The sequence below is a fragment of the Dama dama genome, chromosome 5, assembly GCF_033118175.1.
Source record: "Dama dama isolate Ldn47 chromosome 5, ASM3311817v1, whole genome shotgun sequence".
Lineage (NCBI taxonomy): Eukaryota > Metazoa > Chordata > Mammalia > Artiodactyla > Cervidae > Dama > Dama dama.
The window spans coordinates 130,205,212-130,229,743 of NC_083685.1; the positions used below are offsets into that span (position 1 = coordinate 130,205,212).

The following is a 24,532-nucleotide window of genomic DNA, read 5'->3' on the forward strand; positions in this document are numbered from 1 at the left end:
AGTGTCAAGGAAAAGCTAATTGTCTCCTTCTTATCCTAATTCCACCCTAATAATTTACAGACTATGCAATAAGGAGATTTACTCTAATTTACAGCATATATTTGTGTGCCTTTTTTTTTTTTTTTTAAAGGATTACAGATTTTCAGTTGCATGCAATACCAAGAGGATGAACTGTTTTCCTGTTCTTATTGGGATTGTTAGCAATGCCCTGCTTGGAATCTTTAACGTCACAGAGCTTATTAAGACGGAGAGGAGCACGTTTCCACTCGTAAGTAGAGGGGTAACTTCTGTGAGAGGCAGTTCAGCTGGGAGGAAGGGGCAGGGGCACTGGAGCCTGTGCCTGAGCTTGCAGCCTGCTCCCTGCAAGCTCTCCTGCTTCCTGGGCCTCTCCTGTAAGAGGGGACGTCCTCGGACCTCCTGCACATGAAACTGTGGGGATTAAGTGAGCTTATCAGGCGCCTACAGCAGAGCCTGGCACGTACCGTCTTCATCATTCTGCAAGTATTTCTTGAGTATCTGCCATGACCTGGTGCTTCTAGATGCTGGAGATACAGCATACATGGCACAGGGAAAAAAAAACAATCCGACCTTAGGGAGCTATAGTTTCGTAAGGGGGAGAGTAAGCTTTCAATACATGCTTGCCGTTATTCTGAAAGATAAGAGTTTTTCACCTCACCTAAGGTTTAGCTTCATTACTATTTTTTAAATTTTAATGGAAAAATGTAAATGTATAATAGAATTCTGGTAAGTCCAATGTACCCTGTTGTTTTTGACCCTTTATGTGGCTCTATTTTTTCCATTCATTTACCACCACTTAATACACTATCAAGTCATGTTTTATCAATGGCCCCACTCTTGTGTCTGGTTGAAAAATTGAGTCTGGTTAAAAATCACAGCCAGCTCCTTAAGACATAGAACCCGAAAAAACCAAGATCCTAAAGGACACGGAAACATTGAAAATGACAGAGAACTGTTAAAAAACTATGTTAATAATTTGGGCTTTTTTTGGTTCATAGTCGGAAATAGCTTTTTACACTTCTTAGGTACCCAATACATATTTTCTGAAATTAATGAATGAACAGATTGTCTTGGAAAACCTAGAACACCCAGAGAACCCTCCAACCCAAATTCTTAATTTATGTCAGATTTCCCTGGGGGAATTTACTGAGCATTTCACAGTCACTGATTAAAGCAGGTATGGAATGTATGGTCTAACCCTCAGCTTGTGATTATTTTTAAGTTTTAGTGTTCTGTCACTTTATATATTACAGTGTCCTTTGGGGTCTTGGTTGTTTTATCTTTTATATCTTGTGGAGTGCAGTGCAACTTTTGATAACACATGATTTTAATAACCACTTCTTAGCCTTCAAATGTTTCCTAACAGAAGGGTTTGATTATGGTAGATATGGCACTAGTGGTAAAGAACCCTCCTGCCAGTGCAGGAGACATAAGAGACACAGTTCGATTCCTCCGTCGGGAAGATCCCCTGGAGGAGGAAATGGTAACCCACTCCAGTCTTCTTGCCTGGAGAATCCCATGGACAGAGGAGCCTGGTGGGCTATAGCCCATGGGGTCGTACAAGAATCGGACACAACTGAAACAACTTAGCCCGCACACACCAGATACAGATAAGCAAGAGAACCTGCTGTCTGTCTTCTTAACACAGGCATGTAAAATTAAGGTTTTAAATTTCTCTTGAAAGCATGCAGTTCCTGGGAATGGAACCTGCCTTTCAGGGTAGCAAACATGTTTGCTCTTTGTTTGCTTCTTAAATCAGGTATATCCTTCCATTCGGATGTTTTCACCCTTTCCCTAAATGTATTTGAGCCTTGTGTTTGAGTGTGTGGTTGGTAACAAGCGCAGTAGCTTACGGATGTGTTTGGAACTTGCAGGACGACCCAACATGGGCAGTTGGCATTTTGGATTTTCTTCTGTTGCTCATTGTAAACTGCCTTTCTCCGTACATTGGGATGAACAGCGTCAGCAATTACGAAGTAAGAGCATGGATGAGAGGGAGGGGGTGCATGGTGGGTGGGCGGAGGAGGAGAGATGCTTCTATCTGACTTCAGTAAACTGGGATTTTATTGTCTTATACACACAGGATAGCCCTTCAAGAAAAATGTTTACACATGAATTGTATTACTCTAATCTAAGTATGCATTTTTATTAAATGGTTCATCGTGATGTCAAAGAGGTGAGAAAGTTCATGATTGAACACAGTAAGGTAACCTTGGTTTTAAAGGGACTCACCCTAGGGACTTTGCTGGTGGTCCAGTAGCTAAGACTCTGCACTACCAATGTAGGGGGCCCAGGTTCGATCCCTCATCAGGGAACTGGATCCCACATGTTGTAACTAAGAGCTTGCATGCTGCAACCAAGACCCAGCACAGCCAGATACATACATATTTTTTACCAAGGGAATCACTTCATGTCAGCTTCAGCGGTGGAAAATGCACTCCTTTTTGACAGTGTGTAGTTAATCTACAATTCTAAAGGGAATTTTTTAGTGTGAAATATAAGCTATATCACATTTCCTGCTTTTTGACTCCATTCTTGTAAAGGGGGCTTTAAATCAGCTTGAGGCACAGGTCAGACGTTTCCTGCAGTGTCAGTGGCCTCCCCATGCCTCCCGCCCCCTCGGCTTGTCAGGTGATTTGGAAAACGCTCTTTCTGGTCACGTGCTCTCTGTGCTCAGTCATGTCTGACTATTTACGACCCCGTGGACTACAGTCCACCATGGTCCCCGGTCCATGGGATTTCCCCGGCAAGCATGCTGGAGTGGGGTGTCCTTTCCTCCTCCAGGGGATCTTCCCGACCCAGGGACCAAACCTGCGTCTCTTGCGTTGGCAGGTGGATTCTTGACCACTAGCACCACCTGGGAGACACACTGTTTTCTTTGGAATAGTATTAGTGTCTTAGTTGTCCTGTGGCCTGCTTCCTAAACCCAGGCTAGCAAATTCCTGAAGGTCGGATTTGCTATATAAAAGAACGTAGACTTTTAAAAAAAAAAAAAAACTGCTGCAGAATACTACTTCTAAAATTTACTAAAAATTAACGTTTTCACAGAAACAAAATACCTCTTTTACCCAAGGTTTCAGCCTCGCCCGTATCCCTTCTGTTTCTTCGCCAGCAAAAAGCTCAGTCTCAGCTACGGATCTCAGGCCTCTGTCCGTCAGCATGCTGGTGTGGACAGGCCCTGGTGGACATCTCATTTTATTTTGGAATTCTTTTTTCGATACATTTAATGTACTGCGTACTTTTGGAATTCACGATTGTATTAGAATTCGTGTTTGCTCTGGTAAGTGATCATCTTCCCCCAAATATAATAATAGAATTAAAACAAAAAAACTCATTTTTGTTAACACTTTGAGCTTAACCAAAGGCATGTACAAGAAAGTTGCCTTTGGCAGCTTTGTGACCCGATCCTCTGCCTGCCCCTCACCCTGCCACGGCCCTGCCTCTAACCTTGCTGTTAACGCTGTGTTGTCAGGCGGTCTGCGTGGCCGGCTGTGCGGCGTGTCTCATACTCCTCACGTACGTGATTTCACTCCTCTTTCCCATGGGAAGGAAAAATAACGGCTTTTGGTCTCTCAGCTTTTTTCTTGTAAGTATCTGAAAATGTACACCCATGCATATTTATATGAAGTTTCCCTGAAGTTCCTTTTCTAAAACTGGACAGTTAAGCGTAAATACTTGGAAGTGGAACTACTTCCTTAGCACTTTGGTCTTTGTTTGGCCATGTTCATGGTTTAAGGTTTCAGTTCATTTTCTTTCCTTTTTTTTCTGTTCTCAAAAGTTTCTTTTTGGCACTTCTGTTTCTTTGGAAAGAGATGAAACAGCTATAAAAATCCTGACCTGCCCTAGCTGAAAGGCTAGATCATTGGGGTTAATTCCCTCATTTATAGAGCGGGGAAAATGTTAAAGGACGAGACCTGAGCCCAAGTTTCTCAACTCAGGGGGGTTGCCTCCTGAATAATTAATTCTCTTTATTAAAAAAAAAAAAGTTGTGCTAGGTGGCCATATTGACAAATAACATAAGCAAGCAAGTAAACAGAGAAAAGTTTTATTAAGAAATAAAATTATTTATTACTTTACACACATTCTGCTGCATCTCCTTCCCCAGGCCTTGCTGACATCTTGAGCAGGCTCTCATACCTTTCTGACCATTTCGGATATTAACATAATCTTGTTTCTTTCATTAAGATTTGCTTTAAGTACTGAAAAAGGGCCAGTTGAGTCCAAAACGTAACTTTAATCTTATAAACAATGAAAATTTTCTTCTCTAGCTGCATTTCAGGCATGCCTTTAGTTTGAGGACCCTTGGCGAGAAAAGGAAAGATGTTCTATCCTTTCTCTCTTTCTTATGAACTTGCCTTTCTCCTGTCTGTTTTGGGGACATGGTGGAAGGATTAGGGTCAGGAGACCAAGGTCTTACTTCTCTAAGGCTGTGAGAGTTACGCTGGTGGTCATTGTGGGTGGTATCCAAAGATTGGGTTTACTGTGGGCGGAAATGTCATAAATGCAACCAGTTCGAGAATTCATTGCAACAGTAGACATCCTAAAGGTGATTAAGTTGCTTCTTAGCTTCTAAATCTCATCCCTGTATACCTGTAATTCTGAGCCAGTTTTATTGGTGGTTGTGATATGATGGTTAAATGTTATAGCAAGGTAATATCTCCTTAACCATTGGAACTGGTCTTGATCTAATTCTTTTTTCTCATGCATCCCAATAGACAGGTAGATTTGTCAGTTTTATTCTCTAATTTTGCTTTGTATGTTTTGAGACTATTCTTTTGGGTATGTTTCAGTCTGGAAACTATGTAGTGACCCTGTTTATTCTAACAGTGGCTTTATGACCAAAAACCATTCAACTGTGTCTAAATTATCTTTAATCTTTGGCAGATTTTTAAAACCTCAATTTTGCTTTTCAGAACTCTGGTTCTGTTTCAAATTTGCTGAACTGTTCCTTACAGCCTTTTGATACTAGTTTGTGTTTTTCTTAGTTCCACATGTAATTTACATGTGGAATTTAATTTACATGTGTACATTTAATTGAAATATTTGCATTTGTTGTTTGATGATTCTAGTAGCTAAAGTCTTCAAATAGTTTTAATCTGTAGTTTTCCCCCTTCTCTACTCACACTTAGTAGATTGTTGCCTTGTAGGTTTGATTTTTTTTCTTAATTGAGAGTTCATATTTGGTTGACCTTTAAGTATGGAATCCTAGGACTTCCCTGGTGACTCAGATGGTAAAGAATCCACCTGCAATGCAGGAGACGAGGGTTCAGTCCTTGGGTCAGGAAGATCCCCTGGAGAAGGGAAAGGCTACCCGCCTTGAGTATACTTGCCTGGAAAGTCCTGTGGACAGAGGTTGTAGCTGTTGTTGCTTGTTGGAAGGAAGAGTTGATGGAAGGATTATTTTAATTTTTCTAATGGGTTAGAAACGATGGATGAGCTAATTTGTACGATAAGTAAGACAAAAAGAAAGGGGCCTTTCCATGATTAAGAATTTGCCTTGCAATGCAGAGGGCGCAAGTTCAGTCCCTGGTCCAGGAACTAACATCCCATAAGCCACAGAGCAACTCAGCCTGTGCAGCACAACTAGAGAGTCCCCCAGCCCCAATTAAGACCCGATGCAGCCAAATAAATAATTCTTTTTTTAAAAAAAAGGTGAAAGAAAGGGATGGAAAGGAGGAAGTAGGGTGGTCAAAGATAAGTTCTTTTCCTGCACTGTTAGATTTAGAAAGCTTAGCTTCAGGTTTCTGTGGGACTGAAGCTACACTAACACACATCTTGCTAAAACAATACCTCTCATAACCGTAACGGTACAGCCAGTGAACCTTTGAGGAGATTCTGATTAAGGTCCTAAAATACGCTGATGAACCCTCAGATTATTTCAGTTTATGTTGCTTTTTCTGTGAGAAAATATTTCTTGTGCTTGTGGAGAGAACACTTTAAAGAGTTTTTTAAATTCTGTGATCAGTTTCATATACATAAGATCTTGGTACCTGACACATTATAGGTTGACTCATTGACTGGATGTATGGACAGCTGACTCACACAATATCTCCTTATTTTTTTTAAACTTCTGTTATTCAACTGCTCAGTCGTGTCCGACTCTTTGTGACCTCATGGACTGTAACACACCAGTCTTGCCTGTCCTTCACTATGTCCTGGAGTTTGTTCAAACTTATGCCGTTGAGTCGATGATGCCATCCAACCATCTGATCCCCTGTTGCCCCCTTCTCCTCCTGACCTCACTCTTGCCCAGCATCAGGGTCTTTTCCAATGAGTCATCTGTTCAGATCAGGTGGCCAAAGTATTGGAGCTTCAGCTTCAGTGTCCTTCCAGTGCATATTCAGGGTTGATTTCCTTTAGGGTTGACTGGTTGGATCTCCTTGTAGCCCAAGGGACTCTCAAGAGTCTTCTCCAGCACCACAATTCGAAAGCATCAATTGTTTGGTGCTCAGCTTTTTTTATGGTCCAACTCTCACATCTGTATACGACTATTGGGAAAACCATAGCTTTCACTATACGTACCTTTGTTGACAAAGTGATGTCTCTGCTTTTTAATATGCCGTCTAAGTTTGTCATAGCTTTTCTTCCAAGGAGCAGGCGTCCTTTAATTTCATGGCTACAGTCACCGTCCACAGTGATTTTGGAGCCCAAGAAAATAAAGTCTGTCACTGTTTGCATTTTTTCCCCATCTATTTGCCATGAAGTGATGGGACCAGGTCCCATGATCTTAGGTTTTTGAATGTTGAGTTTTAAGCCAGCTTTTTCACTCTCCTCTTTCACCTTTGTTACCAGTGTAAGTTTGATGCCTGAAGCAGAGCCCCCAAACCACTGCTCTGGACAACCCAGAGGGATAGAATGGGGAGGGAGGGGGAAGTGGGGGACACATGTGTACCTGTGGCCGTTTCATGTTGATGTATGGCAGAAACCATCACAATGTTGTAAAGTAATTATCCTCCTATTAAGTAAATTAAAAAGAGAAGAGGCTCTTTAGTTCTTCTTTACTTTCTGCCATTAGAGTGGTGTCATCTGCGTATCTGAGGTTATTGATATTTCTCCTGGCAATCTTGATTCCAACTCGTGCTTCACCCAGCCCGGCATTTAACATGATGTACTCTGCATGATGGGGCTTCCCTGGTAGCTCAGATGGTAAAGCGTCTGCCTACAGTGTGGGAGACTGGGGTTTGATCCCTGGGTTGGGAAGATCCCCTGGAGAAGGAAATCGCAACCCACTCCAGTATTCTTGCCTGGAAAATCCCATGGACTGAGGATCCTGGTAGGCTACAGTCCACGGGGTCACAAAGTCGGACATGACTGAGCGGCTTCACTTCACTTCACTCTGCATATAAGTTAAATAAGCAGGGTGACAACATACAGCCTTGAAGTACTCCTTTCGCACTTTGGAACCGGTTCATTGTTCCATGTCCAGTGCTAACTGTTGCTTCTTGACCTGAATACAGGCTTGTCAGGAGGCAGGTGAGGTGATCTGGTATTCCCATCTCTTTAAGAATTTTCCATAGTTTGTTGTGATCCACACAGTCTAAGGATTTAGTGTAGTCAATGTAACAGAAATAGATGTTTTTCTGAAATTCCCTTCCTTTTTCTACAATCCAACAGATGTTAGCAATTTGATATCTGGTCCCTACCTTTTCTAAATCCAGCTTGTACATCTGGAAGCTCTCAGTTCATGTACTGTTGAAGCCTAGCTTGAAGTATTTTGAGCATTACCTTGTTTATCATGTGAAATGAGTGCAGTTGTAGGGTAGTTTGAATTCTTTGGCATTGCCCTTCTTTGGGATTGGAATGAAAACTGACCTTTTCCAGTCCTGTGGCCACTGCTGAGTTTCCCAAATTTGCTGGCATACTGAGTCCAGCACTTAGCAGCAGCATCTTTTAGGATTTGAAATAGCTTAGCTGGAATTCCATCACCTCCACTAGCTTTTTTCGTAGTAATGCTTCCTAAGGCCCACTTGACTTCACACTCCAGCACGTCTGGCTATAGCTGAGTGATCACACCACTGTGGTTATCTGGGTCATTAAGGCCTTTTTTGTACAGTTCTGTGTAGTCTTGCCACCTCTTCTTAATATCTTCTGCTTCTGTTAGGTCCATGCCATTTCTCTCCTTTATTGTGCCCATCTTGGCATGAAATGTTCCCTTGGTATCTCTAGTTTTTAAAAAATACTTATTTATTTGGCTGTGTCAGGTCTTAGGTATGGCATGTGGTATCCTCAGTCTTCGTTGCAGCATGCAGAATATTACGTTGCAATTTGTGGGATCTAGTTCCTGGGTCAGGGATTGAACCTGGACCCCCTGCATTGGGAGCGGAGTCTTAACACCTCCAGGGAAGTCCCCAACCTCTTCTTATATAAGTATGGAGGGCAAGAACTTAGGCTCTGGAGTCAGACAGCCTAGGTGTGGATTCTAAATCTGGCATTAAACAGCTGTACGATACTGGGCGAAGCGACTTCAGGTCTCTGAGGTTCAGTTCTCTGAACTCGGAGAAGACGTATATAAAGCAGTAGCACTTTACAGGTTAGGGCTGGGTCTCTCCAAGAGCTTTCGCTGTCACAGTGCTGGCGAGCTGCTCATCAAAGTGCTTGGTAAACAGTATTCTGTAGATGCTAAGAGAAGCTTCTATTCCCTTCCTTATCCTTTTGTTATTCCTAAAACTATGGTACTGCAATACCATTCGACAAGAGGTTAATTGTATGCTAGTGCTGAAAGCATATGAGGATTTATGTTCATAAAGTAAAACAATGGCATACTCCCTCTTTTTAATTGTTGCTGCATATCCGTGCCAGATAGTACAGCACCTTTAGATGTTTATGTCAGACTTTAATAGTAATCATGTCTTTCAGTTGTAATGACACTTTGATGCTTCCTAAAGAGGCAGTCCTCTCAATATTGTTGTACTTAAGCTGAAAATTGAAAATGGGAATATCTTTCTAGGAAAATAGATTACTTATAGAAAACATATTAAATATGACTGAGCAAATTATATCTGTGGATTTTTTTCCTTTAGATCTCATTATTTATGCTCATCCTCCTGGGACTAACTCATTCTGGAAATATTATAATTATATGTATAATTTTAATACCTTCGTGCACTTCAATTTTTTTTCTCTCCGAAATGATAGAGGTAAGCAGTTTTACCTATTTTATTTTTGACTTTGACCATGTAACTTGTTAATTAAATCTTTTCTGATATGGGAGCAGGTACATTTAATAAAATTTTAGAAATTATTCAATTGCTGGTAAATTCTGAAAAGAAAACGTGAAAAAATTGTATAGAGTTGAAAGTTGCAAATACCCTGAACCCATTATTCATACCTGGAAGGAAGCAGGTAAATCCATTTAGAAATGCAACAGGAAACCCAGCTGTGGTTTATGAATTCCAAGAGGGGATTGTAAGAAAGGACTATGTTTTTCCCACTGTTACAGAACTCTCTCCTCACCGTGAAGTGGAAGTTTCCCATTTCAGTTTTGATAAATATCTGAAAATTATTTTTGTGCTTAGCTCTACCTTTCCCTATAACAGAGGACTGCGGGGAAGATGTGGTATTTTATGCTCTTTGTACCACCAGTGTCGGTAAATTGCTCTGGGGGTGAGTGATTGGTGCAGGAAGGAAAACAAGATGCTATTAGGAACTTCTGGGAGAGTCCAGGTGCCACTGAGAATTCTGGGGACATGATAGTGAATCTCAACTACTTCACATTTGTGTGTTTAGTCACTTCCACTAAAAAGGAACTTGCGAATCCCTACTGCACAGAATTGGGGCTTCCCAGGTGGCGCTAGTGGTAAAGGTCCTGCCTGCTAATGCAGGAGACGTAAGAGATGTGGGTTTGATCCCGAGGTCAGGTAGATCCCCTGGAGGAGGAAATGGCAGCCCACTCCGGTATTCTTGCCTGGGAAATCCCATGGACAGAGGAGCCTGGCGGGCTACAGTCCCTGGGGTCACACAGAGTTGGAGACAACGGAGGTGACTTAGCACACATGCACTCACGCACTGCGCAGAGCCAGAATACAGAAAGTCTTGGAGATTATAACCAAGGAAAGGTGTCGCCTCCCAGCAGATTTTAGTGTCGGAGAACAAGTCTTGTCCCAATTCACAGAGCATTCCCTAGTGTCCTGTGGAATAGCAAGTCATAGGATTCAGGCGTATTTAACATAAGAACGTTCTATTTGTGATGCAGAGAAATTTCATACAGCCCTGTTTTTCTTCAGCAGTTGTATCAAAGAAGGTCCAGAAGTCAGGACTCTGAGAGAAGTGGAATTGTTGAAATCATTCTCCTAACAATCTTCATAGTAAGAAAATATTTCTACCTAAGTATATACTACATGGGATTTATAGCCACATGATATACTTGTTCTTATTCAAAGAATGGCAAATTGAAATATTCCCCCAAATACCTGCTCTTACTGTTTTCTACGGGCTTCCCTGGTGGCTCAGTGGTAAAGAATCTGCCTGCCAATGCAGCAGAAACCCACTCCGGTATTCTTGCCTGGGAAATCCCATGGACAGAGGAGCCTGGCAGGCTACAGTCCATGGGCCCCCAACGAGTCAGGCACAACTGAGCAACTAAACCACTACCATCACCACCACTGTTTTCTATAATCAATGTAATGGTAACGAAGTGAAGTCGCTCAGTCGTGTCCAACTCTTTGCGGCCCCATGGACTGTAGCCTACCAGGCCCCTTGTCCATGGGCTTTTCCAGGCAAGAATGCTGGAGTGGGTTGCCATTTCCTTCTCCAATAATGGTAATACCTAAAAGTATTTTTCTATATAGAGTGTATGCTTAGTCATTCTGTCATGTCCGACTCTTTCAGACCCCATGGACTGTAGGTCACCAGGCTCCTCTATCCATGGGATTTTTAAGGCAAGAACAGTATAATATATACCAGAAATTCTAAAGACTAGATTGCTGTTATTATTGCTATTACTATACATTGCTGATACACGTATCCAAAGACAATTTGAGGTGGTTTATAAAAAATACCAAAGGTGCTGTGTGCCTAAAAATCATTTCAATGTGGATTTAAAAAGAAGCTAATTTGAATAATGAAGAATAAAGAGAACAAAGGAAGTGGAATTTTATACTGGGAAAAAAATACTGAAGCAAAATGTAAATATTATTTCTGTGCATTATAGTAAATGAGGAGTAAGGGGGAAACAGTGGACAACAGGCTTCTTGTTTTCTCTTTTTGGCAAAAAAAGAATTTAACAAGGGAGAAAATTTTCTAAATTTTTATAAATTCATAAATGTATAAAATATATACATTTCACACAGATGTTTATATACTGAATGTTTGTTCTTTTTATTTTATTCAGTGTACATAGAGATGTGTCATACACGGTGGTTTTCTGCTGACCATGAATAAATGCTAAAGTTATACAGTTGTTTAACCTCCACATGTTTGTGTTTTTTGCAACTTTTCCCCTTATAGTTGATTTCTAGTCTCAGAGAGTCATGGTTGAAAAGGACACTTGTTGTGATTTCAGTTTTCTTCAATTTCCCAAGGCCTGCTTTTTGGCCTAGCACATGTCTGTTCCAAGAATGTTCCATGTGCACTTAAAAGGGATATATTCTGCTGCTTTGGGATGAAATTTATATGTATATATAAAGTCCAGTTGATCTAATACATCACTTAAGGCCAGTGTTGCTTTATTTACTTTTTGCCTAGATGATCTGTCCATTGATATAAGTGAGACATTAAAGTCTCCTGCTACTGGGGATTCCCGGGTGACACATTGGTAAAGAATCCACCTGCAATGCAGGAGATGTAAGAGACATGGATTTGATCCCTGGGTTGGGAAGATCCCCCAGAGAAGGAAATGGCAACCCCCACCCCCCCACCCCAGCTCAGTATTCCTGCCTGGGAAATCCCATGGATAGAGGAACCTGGCAGGCTACAGTCCATGGAGTTGCAAAGTCAGACATGACTGAGCACGCATGCATCACACATCACTATTAATGTATCACTGTCAGTTTCTCTTTATATATCTCTTAATATTTACTTTATTTAGGTGCTTCTACATTGGATGCATATATATTTACAGTTGGTGTCTCTTCTGGTTTGATTGCTCCCTATGTCATGAATATCCTTCTTTGTCTCTTGTCACAGTCTTTGTTTAAAGGCTATTTTGTCTGATGTGAGCATTGCTCCTCCAGCTTTCCTTTCATTTGCATTGCAGGGAATACCTTTTTCCATCCCCTTACCTACAGTCTGTGTCTGTCTTTAGATCTGAAGTGATAAGCATTTTATAAGATTTTTATCAAATTATGAGAAAATGATCAAATCTCCTATGACAGAAGGCATATATTTCCCAGGGAGCTTGAATCCCAAGATGATACTAATATTCTATTCATTTTTCATTGCCTTTAGCCGTACCTTCAGATGATCATTTTTCTTTTTATTATACGGTGCCTGGAAATGAAGTATGGAAAAGAAACAATGAGGAAAGATCCATTTTTCAGGTTGGGAGAACATTAACATCTGAATATAATTTAAACATTTAATATGTATAGCAGTACATTTAACATCATTTTATTAGTATGGATTTACTATCCAAACTATTGGCTAGGCCCACTGGGAAATATTATTCTGAAAAAAAAAAAAAAAACAAAAGCAAAAAAAATGAGAATTACATTGAATGCAGTGAGTACAGTTTCTAAGACATGGGTCTTGTGATTTTAGGCAAGTTGGGTATTTATCTTGTGCACTGCACATGTAGTGGTTAAGCATCAAGTGTTGTTTTTCTCCTGCTTATGAGAAGTACGGGTCTCTGAGTAGAAGATGCAGTAATGAAAAATGAGTTCATCGTGAAATGTTTGAAAAGGCAAGAGAGGCCAGTTATGGGGATCGTTTATGATGCAACGTGATGATGACCTAGATGGCAACAGACTGAAGACTAAGTCTGTATTTGAGAGGCTTTAGAGAGCTGGTCGACTGGTGAGACAAAAGGTTTTAAAGAGAAAAAATAGTCAAAGAGTATTTCATGGGACTTGGCTACTTGAGAGAGTTATTACTGTCAAGGAGAATCTTACAGGTCATTAAGTAATCATTTATATTCTTGTAAAAGAAAGAAAAAGAATTAAATCATTGAAGCCATATTCTCCTGGTAGTGGTTGTACAGTGAGAATTTCATTTTAATGTTATTTTATTTTCTCTGTAGAATCTCTCCAAGAAGAAGGGAATATCGTCCAAACCCAGAAGAACCGGAAGAAGAGGATGAAGACGTTCAAGCAGAAAGAGTGAAAACAGCGAATGCACTCACTGCTTCCAACTTGGACGAGGTAAAAACAAACGGCTGAGCCTCTGATGAAGCACTGAGATAGTCAGCTTGTCTTATACAGTGGGCAAAGTGTTGGTTTTAGTGTGAAAACTTGCTATTGCATCTGTAATCCTTCCATTTGTAGTTCATATTCAGGTCATTACCTTTTGAAGAATTTATCCAGTCACCACTCTTAATCTTCTCTTCTTCCATTTTTTTTGGTGGATTTTAATCTTCATTCATCAAAGCAGTTCAAGAATTCTGATATTCTTTCTCAATTTTTAACAAAATCCCACATCTTGAAGAGTTTCAATTCCATTTTGCCACATATTGAAATTGTTATGTCAATAATTCTAAATAGTATATGAAAAAAAGCAGGTGAATTTATACTGCATTAAAATTAATAAGAAGGCCAATTAATGCAAATGGCAAGGTTAGCATAACACAAAAGAAATATATTTGCTTAGAAATTAGTTTCATAAGAAGTTAATAAAGAAGTCCTCATTCGTAAATGTACATTTGAGAGTTTTATTTGAAACAAGAGGCTAAAGTACTATTGGCCCAAAAATCTGGTTAAATTCATAGCCTAGGAAATGAAAGGTGAAACATGAATGCACAAAATACGCAATAAGAGGAAAATCATGCTCTCCCATGTTTTCTAGAAGCCAGTAATAATGGCAAGCTGTTTACACAAGAAATATAAACAGAAAAAGAAAAGATGCTTTTCAGCCAGAAAGACGAAAACAGCCGTTCGGAATGTTTCCTTCTGTATCAACAAAGGTTTGGAAATGTTTTGTTTTTTTAGGATGTTCCTTATTCTCTAGTTTTAACACTATGAAGGGAATGATTTTCCATTCTTCCAGTCTGTTCATAGATCTCAGTTAACATGTAATTATAAAAATACTTGACTTGCTGGCAGAGAGACGTTTTTATTTCAAAATCCTGTCCCAGATCAAATGTCAAAAAAAACCAGCTGATCTTGGATCCAGGTGTCCAAATTCTTCTCATGTAAATCCAGTCTTTTCACTAATGCAGATATGACAAAGGTGCTGTCTGAAAATGCTATTTTATTTCAAAACATTCCTGATCTAAGTGATTTTAGGTTAGTTGACTCTTTAAGTACAAAAAGTGATGGTGAACGTTTTTCCAGGTGAAGTGTTGGGATTGCTGGGGCACAATGGAGCTGGGAAAAGCACTTCTATTAAAATGATAACTGGAGACACAAAGCCGACCGCGGGAGTGGTACGTGGCGTGGGAGGTGGCCGGCTCACAGCCGGGGGGTGTCCTGTTCAGCGTCAGTGGCTTCTCTGTGTTGTTCTCATCGGCCAGTCCAGTGGTTTCTGTTTGACTGAAGTGTCGCTGATTTACATGCTGTGCCGGTGTCTGCCACACGGCAGTTCAGCTCCGTTCCGTTCCCTCTCAGTCATGTCTGCCCCTCTGTGGCCCCATGGACTGCAGCACGCCCGGCTTCCCTCTCCAGCAGAGGGACTCGCTTATACACGTATATGCGTTCTTTTTTTTTGACATTCTTTTCCATTATGGTTTATCACAGGGTGTTGTATATAGTTCCCTGTGCTCTAGTAGGACCTCGTTGTTTACCCTTCGTATATATGTGTTTATATATATGTTTACCCATTGTATATATGTGTTTATATATATATGTATATATAGTTTGCTTATACCAACCCCAAACTCCCAGTTCACCCCTCCCTCCCCACATCCTCCTTGGCAACTACAAGTCTGACCTCTGTGTCTGTGAGTTTTCTAGATAAGTTTATTTGTGCCATATTTTAGATGCCACATATATGTGCTAATGTGCGATATTTGTTTTTCTCTTTCTTACTTCACTTAGTAAAATAATCTGCAGTTGCATCTGTGCTGTTACGAATGGCATTCTTTCATTCCTTTTAATGGCTGAATAGTAGCCCATCGTGTGTATGCGCCTCATCTTCTCTATCTGCTCCTCTGTGACTAGTGTTCAGGCGTCTCCCTGTCTTGGCTGTTGTGAATCTCTGTCTGCCCCTCTGTGACGAGTGTTCAGGCGTCTCCCTGTCTTGGCTGTTGTGAATGGTGCTGCTGTGGACACAGGGGTGCATGCATTTTTTTTTTTTTTTGATAATGGTTTCATCTGGGTATATGCCCAGGACTAGGATTGCTAGACCACATGGTAATTGTCTCTTAGGTTTTCTGAGGAGCCTCCACACTGTTTTCCATAGTGGCTGTACCTGCTTGCATTCCCACCAGCAGTGTAAGAAGGTTCCCTTTTCTCCACACCCTCTCCAGCATCATATGATTAAAAAAAAAGAATACACAGATGAATTTATAAAACACCTCTTGCATGCTGAAGAAGGGCTGTAGCTGAGTGGTCGTTTTCATCTCCTTCAGAAGTAGGAGGATTGCAGAGGAAGGCAGATGTGAAGCTGACCTTTGTTGCTCGATGCAGGTGGTTTTCAGTGGCAGTGGGACAGCTCAGACGCAGCAGGCAGACGACGGCTTCGGGCGCCTGGGTTACTGTCCGCAGGAGGACGCACTGTGGCCCGACCTCACGGTCCAAGAACACCTGGACTTGTATGCAGCCGTGAAAGGCCTGCCCAAAGAGGAGGCTGTTCTCAGCGTCTCCAGGTGCGGAGCGAAGCCTCCAGCGTGCTGTTTGTAGCTGGAGGAAGAGGGGACACAGAACTTATTCATGAAATGTGGAAAGGAGATGATGAACCATGCCTTTAGCTTTCATGCAAATAAAATGACTGCAAATCTGAATGAGAACCAAGTCAAGACATGTATTGTTTGGGACCCTGTGAAGGAGGCTTTGTGCACTCCTCTCTGCTTGGAAGTGCTGGGGTGCCCTAGACGTTTTAGACACAGACATAATCAGAGTGCTTCCCGCAGGCTGGCAGACGCCCTGAAGCTGCAGGACCAGATGGCACTCCCCGCCAAGGCCTTACCCAAAGGGGCAAAGAGAAAGGTAGGATGGGGCGAGGCCGGGCTACCCCCGCGCGCCCCCAGGCTGGCACCAGGGCTCCCTGCCCCGCGCGCCCCCAGGCCAGCGCCGACGCGGCTCCTCTCCGTTGCAGCTGAGCTTCGCGCTGAGCGTCCTGGGGAGCCCGGCCGTGCTGCTTCTGGACGAGCCAACCACGGGGCTGGACCCCGAGGGGCAGCTGCAGATGTGGTGAGGGGCGTCACGTTAAGTGTCAGTGTCAATCGTCTAAGTCTAGAGTGATGGCTCATTGAGGTTTTTCGTTTTCTCCACTAACCTTTGAGGCTCAGACCCTCTTTTGTTTGATTCAGTAAAACTTAATATATTGATAGCTTAGACGGTAAAGAATCTGCCTGCAATACAGGAGACCCAGGTTCGATCCCTGGGTTGGGAAGATCCCCTGGAGAAGGGAAGGGTAACCCACTCCGGTATTCTTGCCTGGAGAATCCCATGGACAGAGGAGCCTGGCGGACTGCAGTCCAGCAGGGTCACAAAGAGTCGGATATGACTGAGTGACTACCACTCACTCACTCAGATTTCCTCAAGGAAGGAAAAACTTGACATTTTAAGAATCAAATGGACTCTCAAATGCATTCGATTGACTTTTCTTTCTCTTACTAGTCCTCCCCTGCCTCTTTCTTCCTCTATTTTATTTTTCAGTTGTTGAAAATCCTACAGTGTGGTGTTTTCCTGTTCTTCAAAACAAACACCAAGTTAGTCACACTTTTCAGACATCTGCTTTTCATTCTGTGAAGCCTGTTGATGTGATGATATAATTACCTAACACAATTTTTCCTCTTTCTCTCCAAAGATTCTTTTTTTCCCAGCATTCTCTGTTTAGGCCTCCTTGTCATTCCCATTCATCTGTTTTCCCAGATGACTTTCGAAGTGCAAACAGTCCCTTACTCTGTCTCTAGGCAGGCAATCCAGGCCATTGTTAAAAACACAGCGAGGAGCGCCCTGCTGACCACCCACTCCATGGCCGAGGCGGAGGCCGTGTGCGATCGTGTGGCTGTCATGGTGTCCGGGAGGCTGAGGTGGGTGCCCGGCTGATGCAGGGGCAGGAGAACCCAGGAGGCGTCTCTTTTCTTTCAATTCTTCTTTCCCTTCCCTGGACCAGGTGTATCGGTTCTGTTCAGCATCTGAAAAGCAAGTTTGGCAAAGACTACTTACTGGAGGTGAAGGTAAAGGCGCTCACCCGGGTGGAGCCTCTGCACATGGAGATTCTCAAGCTCTTCCCCCAGGCTGCTCGGCAGGAGAGGTGAGGGCCGCCCCAGGCGCGAGGCCTCCAGCACCCACGGCCTCGTCTTGTCCAGAAGGGCGGCAAGAGGGCGCCCCGGCTGCCTGTGGGTCACCAACAGGCTGTGGAGGGGCCGCTCGGAAGGAGGGAGGGGCCTCCCTGACCGCCCAGCGGGAGGCCGCCTGGGATGCGGGAGCCGCGGGAGTGATCGCTGGGTCGGGAAGATCCCCTGGGGGAGGACATGGCAGCCCACTCCAGTGTTCTCGCCTGGGGAATCCCATGGGCAGGAGTCCGGCGGGCTACAGTCCACGGGGTCATAAAGAGTCAGACACGACTTAGCGACTAAACAACAAGGAAGCACAGAAGGTTAGACAACAATTGAAAAGTTCTCAGTGAGTGTTCCGTATTGAGAACAGGTGGACAGTGTGTGTGTCCGTGTGTGTGTGTGAACTGTGGAATGACAGAGATGAGGGGGGTCAGCATAAGCTTGATCATCGATTGAATGGGTTTTTTTTAAATAGCCAATGAAAATTCTGTATCAGTCTGTAACATTTTACCAAAGATGAAGTTATACCGAGACCTCGGACCGACGCCCATGCTTCAGAAAGGCTGACTTTACCGTAATGGGGTTCAGGATGTCCCTGGGGATTCTGCAGGCAGGAGCACTGGAGTGGGCTGCCGTCTCCTGCTCCACAGGCAGTTTGGCTTTGTCTATCCCACTGACTTCTTTGGCCCCATCAGGGCTGAGTCGCAGCCCACGGGCTCTTCGCTGACTCGCGCGGGCTCTTTCTCGTGGCCCACAGACTCTAGCTTTGGCGCGTGGGTTTACTTGCTCCTCAGCATGTGGGACCTCAGTTCCCCAATCAGGGATCAAACCAGAGCCCCCCCTGCATTGAATGGTGGGTTCCTAACCCCTGGACCACAGGGAACTTCCCTGACTCTATCTTAAATTAATTGATTAGAAATCATTTGATCCTCCCTATAGTTCCTTTGGGCTCCCCTGGTGGCTGAGACAGTAGAGAATCCACCTGCCATGTAGGAAATCTGGTTTCCATCCCTGGGATGGGAAGATCCCCTGGAGAAGGGAATGGTTCCTTTAAAGTCGTATGAGGTCAGCTGTGAGTTACAAATAAAGATAAGCAAACCCATGTGAACAGCAGACTGAGCCAGAATTTCACTGAAAGGTGTACGGTTTTCTTACACACTACTACTCTTTTTAAAAACTATTACTTTTGAGCATGTGTTGTGCTGGAGGCTGGAGGCTGTGTATGGACTAGGCAGTAGATAGACAAGGTTCTTACGGTGCTTGAGGAAAGAGTACTAGCAAAGGAAGATGCGAATGAATGAGGGAATGACATTAAGGGTGGACTTTAAGGCTGAGCGGGTTTGGCCAGTGGAAAAATGCGGTAAGAGTCACTCTTTTGAGAAAACATCACGTGTAAATGCTCCAGTCAAGAATGAGCTCTCCGCACAGAAGATGGAGAGAAAGCTCACATCCATGATGTGTAATGAGATGTCTGTACATTTGTTCTCTACCTGTGTCCCTGTTTCTGCTCTGCAAATAGCTTCATCTGTACCGTTTTTCTAGATTCCACATACATGCATTAATGTAAGATGTTTACTTTTCTCTTCAAGGGGGAAGGGGCTATGGGATGAATCAGGGAGATTGGGATTGACGTGTACGTTATTGATAGTGTGTGTAAAATAGACAATTAATGAGAACCTACTGAAGGGGAACTCAGTGCTCCATGGTGATCTAATGGGAAAGAAATCCAAACAAGCGGGGCTAGTGTATTTATCTATATATGGCTGATTCATCTTGCTGTATAGTCGAAAGTAACACAGCCTTGTAAAGCAACTATGCTCCAATAAAAATTAATGTAAAAACCCCAAAGCAAAGACATAATAAATAATAAAAAGGAGAAAGTTATTAAGTTTGTGTGAATTTTATTTAATTCTTTTGAGAAGTCTAAACGAGAAGGACCAAACAATGTTCATTGAATTGTGCAACATGAGGTCCTGGATGGTGAACATATTTGGGAAGGTTAGAGGTCAAGGAAGAATTTTTTAAAGGGAGACAGCTCTACAAGTTTTAATTCTTGTACAAAAGATTGAAAAGAAGAAAATTTGATTAAAAGGTTCCAGGGAGCATAGAAAGATTGGCTTTTGAGAGAAAGAAATAAAATACAAAAGAAAGACACCACAGCCTGAGTATGAAAGCTTATCAGAGCGATTTTTCAGAATTTATCTTGAACAATAAATTAGGGGAAAGCAGATTTTTCTTGTAAATAGATTTTTATGACTAAAGATAATTTTTTGGCCCAGGTTCATGCTTTATCAAATTGAACTGTTTGCTTTTTATTTAAAGGAAACTTTTAAAAAATGCTTTGGTTATTTTTGCTGTCAAGTCCTTCCCAATATTGTAATGTTGAAGGATTAGTAACTCTCACCCTTTCTTCCTCCCAGATATTCGTTCGTGATGGCATATAAATTACCCATAGAGGATGTTCACCCTCTGTCTCAGACCTTTTCCAAATTAGAGGCAGGTGAGTTTAGACTGTTCAGACTTAATGTTCTGTAAATATTTTCATGTGGAATGCATATCAGATAACTTCAAGTACAATCAGTCAAACCTTGGAAAATTTCCACTTGAATAAAAATCTTAAAGGGAATGCATGGGCGACCCTAGACTTGGCTTCACACCACCCGATTCCCCCTGTCCTCCCTAGGAAATAAGTCAGAACACTGTGTCCTGGTTCCCTTGCATACCAGTGGAGCATAATTATCATTGTGACATCCCAAAGAACACCAAGGTGAGCTGCTGGCAGCTCCATTTTTGTCAAAGTCAGAGGCACAGGGAGCAGAAACGTGGAGCCACGGGTCCAACCCGACTGTCCAGACGCTCCCACTCCATTGATCCGTGTGTCTATGTCAGTGCTGGGACGACTGAAAAACACCGGGATGAGACGCGTCAGGGTCGGAGAGGCGGTTCTGAACTGGTTTCAGAGATGCTGACCACAGCTCATACTGGGTGTTTATGGTACCTTGACGTGTGAGAAGCGTGGCGTTTACTGAACAGGGACCAGCAGGGAATTTACTCCATGGATCTGTAAATACAGACTGAAGGAACAGAGGATGAGATGGTTAGATGGCATCACAGACTCACTGAGCCAATGGGAGACAGTGAAGGGCACGGAAGCCTGGCGTGCTGCAGTCCACGGGGTCGCAAAGAGTTGGACACAACTTAACTGCTATACAGTAACAACAAAGCAATGCTCAGCAGTTGATTTGGAGACCAAAGCATACAGGTACAGAGACTCAGAAGGCTGAATACTGAAGTAGGACACAGTTCAGTTCAGTTCAGTCGTTCAGTCGTGTCTGACTCTCTGCAACCCCATGATTCACAGCACGCCAGGCCTCCCTGTCCATCACCAACTCCCGGAGTTTACCCAAACCCATGCCCATCGAGCTGGTGATGCCATCCAGCCATCTCATCCTCTGTCGTCCCCTTCTCCTCCTGCCCCCAATCCCTCCCAGCATCGGGTCTTTTCCAGTAAGTCAACTCTTCGTATGAGGTGGCCAAAGTATTGGAGTTTCAGCTTCAGCATCAGTCCTTCCAATGAACACCCAGGACTGATCTCCGTTAGGATGGACTGGTTGGATCTCCTTGCAGTCCAAGGGACTCTCAAGAGTCTCCTCCAACACCACAGTTCAAAAGCGTCAATTTTTTGGCGCTCAGCTTTCTTCACAGTCCAACTCTTACATCCGTACATGACCAATGGAAAAACTATAGCCTTGACTAGACGAACCTTTGTTGTCAAAGTAATGTCTCTGCTTTTTAATATGCTGTCTAGGTTGGTCATAACTTTCCTTCCAAGGAGTAAGCGTCTTTTAATTTCATGGCTGCAGTCACCATCTGCAGTGATTTTGGAGCCCCAAAAATAAAGTCTGACACTGTTTCCACTGTTTCCGCATCTAGTTCCCATGAGGTGATGGGACCAGGTGCCATGATCTTAGTTTTCTGAATGTTGAGATTTAAGCCAACTTTTTCACTCTCCTCTTTCATCAAGGGGCTCTTCAGTTCCTCTTCACTTTCTGCCATAAGGGTGGTGTCATCTGCATATCTGAGGTTATTGATATTTCTCCCGGCAATCTTGATTCCAGCTTGTGCTTCTTCCAGTCCAGTGTTTCTCATGATGTACTCTGCATAGAAGTTAAATAAGCAAGGTGACAATATACAGCCTTGACGTACTCCTTTTCTTATCTGGAACCAGATTCCAGACGTAGGTTCTGGAAGTAGGACACAAGGTTCTCTTTAATGAGAAGGAGGTTTACAGGTCATTTACACATGAATGCATTGCTCTTTTGATTAGCCATATCAGCACTCTTTAATGTATTCTTCAAGAAAATTCAATTTACTTGGCCCATATCTTAAAATATCTCCTGGATTCGAAGTTGCTGTTAATGTTGCCAGCTTTGAAAATACTTCTGATGACAGATGTGCAAGCCACTAATGTCAGCCCCTTTACACGCAGTGAAACAGACCTTCGACCTGGAAGAATACAGCCTTTCCCAGGCCACCTTGGAGCAGGTGAGGTTTTCAACCTGCAAGCATCAACCCAGGGAATCTTTGTGTGAGTCTCTGGGTACACCCACCTTTCAGAAACTCCCTGACATGTTCATTCCCTTCTTTATTTTTCCGACTTAGGTATTCTTAGAACTCTCCAAAGAGCAGGAGCTGGGGAATTTGGATGATGACATTGATACGACAGTCAGATGGAAACTTCTGCCACAGGAAGAGTCTTAAGACCCTGAACCTCCTCATGTCTGATGTTAGCTATCACTGCATCCTTAGTTTCCATAATTGTAGAAGAAGCTTTCATATTACTGAAGTTAACATTCAGTAGTTTAAACATTCGATAATGGTTACGTTTTTTAGATCTTTTTTTTTTTTTGATGTGGACCATTTTTAAAGATTTTATTGAATTTGTTACAGTATTGCTTCTGTTTTATGTTTGGTTTTTTTTTTTGGCCATATATCATGTGGCATATCCGCTCCCCGACCAGGGATGGAACCCACACCCCTCTAGTGGAAGGAGAAGTCTTAACCACTAGATCTCCAGGGAAAGCCCATGATTAAGATTTCATATGGTTTTTTAAATTTTAGAATGGAGAGAAGAGACAAAGATAAGGAAATGTAGCAGACAACATTAATGCAATCAGATGTTATATTAATCACTGATTAGGCCTATTTTGTGTTTAATTCAGAAATCAGCTGATGTTAGACAAGTGCTGTGTTGTTCAATAAGGCTGACTGCTCAGCACGTGTTACAAATAAAACCTTGTAGGCTTTTTAACCCTAGAATTTAAGTGTATCATCTTTCTAAAGCATTATTTACTCAAGTACCAACTTAATGTGACACAGACTGTCAGAAGATCTAAAAAGTTGATGGGTGACAGTATAACTTTTAGATTTAATCACATAGTATGATTATAAAGTAAATGCTAGCTTCAGGGTTATGGAAACCATGTGAGTGGAGATAACAGGGATCTGTGGTAAAACCACAGTAAGTATTTTGGCTGACCTACATTCAGTGTGCTTTTCAGGAGTACTTTTTCGAAGTTGGTATGAGTGAGCCTAGTAATTCTTTATATTTCTCACTTACCATTTCCGGGACGTCTCCCATGTCGTTATAACCCTTCTGTGTTCTGTAGCAGCTTCGTGGCATTCCTCTGATGTTCTACCATGTTAGCCTTTTTACTATTGCCTGACAGTCTGGTTCCATGCACATTTATAAATAAAGCTGTGATGAGCTGCTTTGAAATCTTGTTTGATATGGTCTTAAGAGTACGTAGCTCAGATATCAACTCTTAGCTCTCTGCTCTATGAGACTTTGCCGACTGTTCTCTGACACGTAGAAAAAGTCAGTGTCCATCCTTGGCCTCTGAGTCAAGGAAGCAGCAGGAACGTTTGCCTCAGGCTCTTTGTTGACTCTGACTTTGCTCATCTGCTGACCTCTCTTATCTGCTCTGTGATCAGCTCCTTTGTCTCCAGCTTGGCGCAGACTGAGAGGTAAGATTTGTCCCCTTACCTAGACTGTTCCAAATGGCTCTTTCCACCTCTACTGGTGGGGCAGGGGGTTGTTTCGTGGCTGTGATGGATCATCACCACGGGTCAAAACAAGGGCCTCAGTGAAGAGCAGCTGCTTCCTCCTGACCCAGGAGAATGCTTGAAGTGTGCATAAAAACGTGACACATTATTTCAAGCCAGATATTATTTCATATACATTACAGTTAGTCCCCTGGACACGAACGAGTTCCATTCCAAGGCCAGGTTCATACGTCTGATTTGTTCAAAAGTCTGACAAAGGTAGCCTAGGCACCCAGCCCACACAATCATCTATACAGCCCTGCACTGCTGCAGGTTTATAATGCTTTTCACACAAATAATACCTTAAAAACGAACCTAAAGTAAAGCACCTTTAATCTTACAGAACAGGACGCTGAAAAGTGCCGTAGTACGGTCGGGCCGCCGTCAGGGAGCGGGCGGGAAGAGTCAGGAGCGGGGGACAGAGGTGGGGACGGCGGAGTGAAGGGGCGCCAGCAGCAGGAGGCGGGGGCGAGCTGCAGGCTCGCGCACGCCGGACTAGCTCCTCTAAGGAGGGCCTCGGCGAGAGGCAGCGCCCGCCCCTTTCCACGAGCGGCCTCGCTCCAGCCGGACAGGAAGCGGTCAGACGGCAGCAGCAGGCCCTGTGATTTCCTCGGACGCGGCTGTTTGCCAGCGCACCCCGCCAGCTGTCAGAGAAAGTCTCCTCCCCTAGCAGATTTCTTTAGCTGCTTTGAGCAGGGCGCCCTGGACTTTCCCTTTGTAAATTTCCTGCTGCTATAAATGGAGACCATGCAACTCTGCTGGGCTTCATTCCTTTTACCCTTAAAGTGATGGCTTTCTGGCTGGTGCCCATGGCCGCAGAGAAGGCATGGTACGACCACCGAGAAAGCACCGTTTGGGAATAATAGGTAGAATTTC

The 24,532-nt window shown here is 43.0% G+C and overlaps 1 protein-coding gene across 1 annotated transcript in view; it reads left to right on the plus strand.

Annotated features, from left to right (window-relative positions):
- The window catches only part of LOC133057887 (ATP-binding cassette sub-family A member 10-like), a 55,341-nt gene extending 32,479 nt beyond the window's left edge, over nt 1–22,862 (plus strand). Inside the window, exons 23-40 of the mRNA XM_061144996.1 lie at nt 131–268; nt 1,893–1,994; nt 3,131–3,298; nt 3,491–3,604; nt 9,039–9,155; nt 10,242–10,322; nt 12,403–12,494; nt 13,193–13,313; nt 13,954–14,071; nt 14,442–14,533; nt 15,735–15,913; nt 16,178–16,253; nt 16,363–16,457; nt 17,183–17,302; nt 17,386–17,526; nt 19,972–20,051; nt 22,041–22,096; nt 22,214–22,862. Of these exons, the coding sequence (XP_061000979.1) occupies nt 131–268; nt 1,893–1,994; nt 3,131–3,298; nt 3,491–3,604; nt 9,039–9,155; nt 10,242–10,322; nt 12,403–12,494; nt 13,193–13,313; nt 13,954–14,071; nt 14,442–14,533; nt 15,735–15,913; nt 16,178–16,253; nt 16,363–16,457; nt 17,183–17,302; nt 17,386–17,526; nt 19,972–20,051; nt 22,041–22,096; nt 22,214–22,312 (1,989 nt within the window). The 3' untranslated portion in view covers nt 22,313–22,862. The remainder of the gene's footprint in view (nt 1–130; nt 269–1,892; nt 1,995–3,130; nt 3,299–3,490; nt 3,605–9,038; nt 9,156–10,241; nt 10,323–12,402; nt 12,495–13,192; nt 13,314–13,953; nt 14,072–14,441; nt 14,534–15,734; nt 15,914–16,177; nt 16,254–16,362; nt 16,458–17,182; nt 17,303–17,385; nt 17,527–19,971; nt 20,052–22,040; nt 22,097–22,213) is intronic.
- Nucleotides 22,863–24,532: the final 1,670 nt, after the last annotated feature.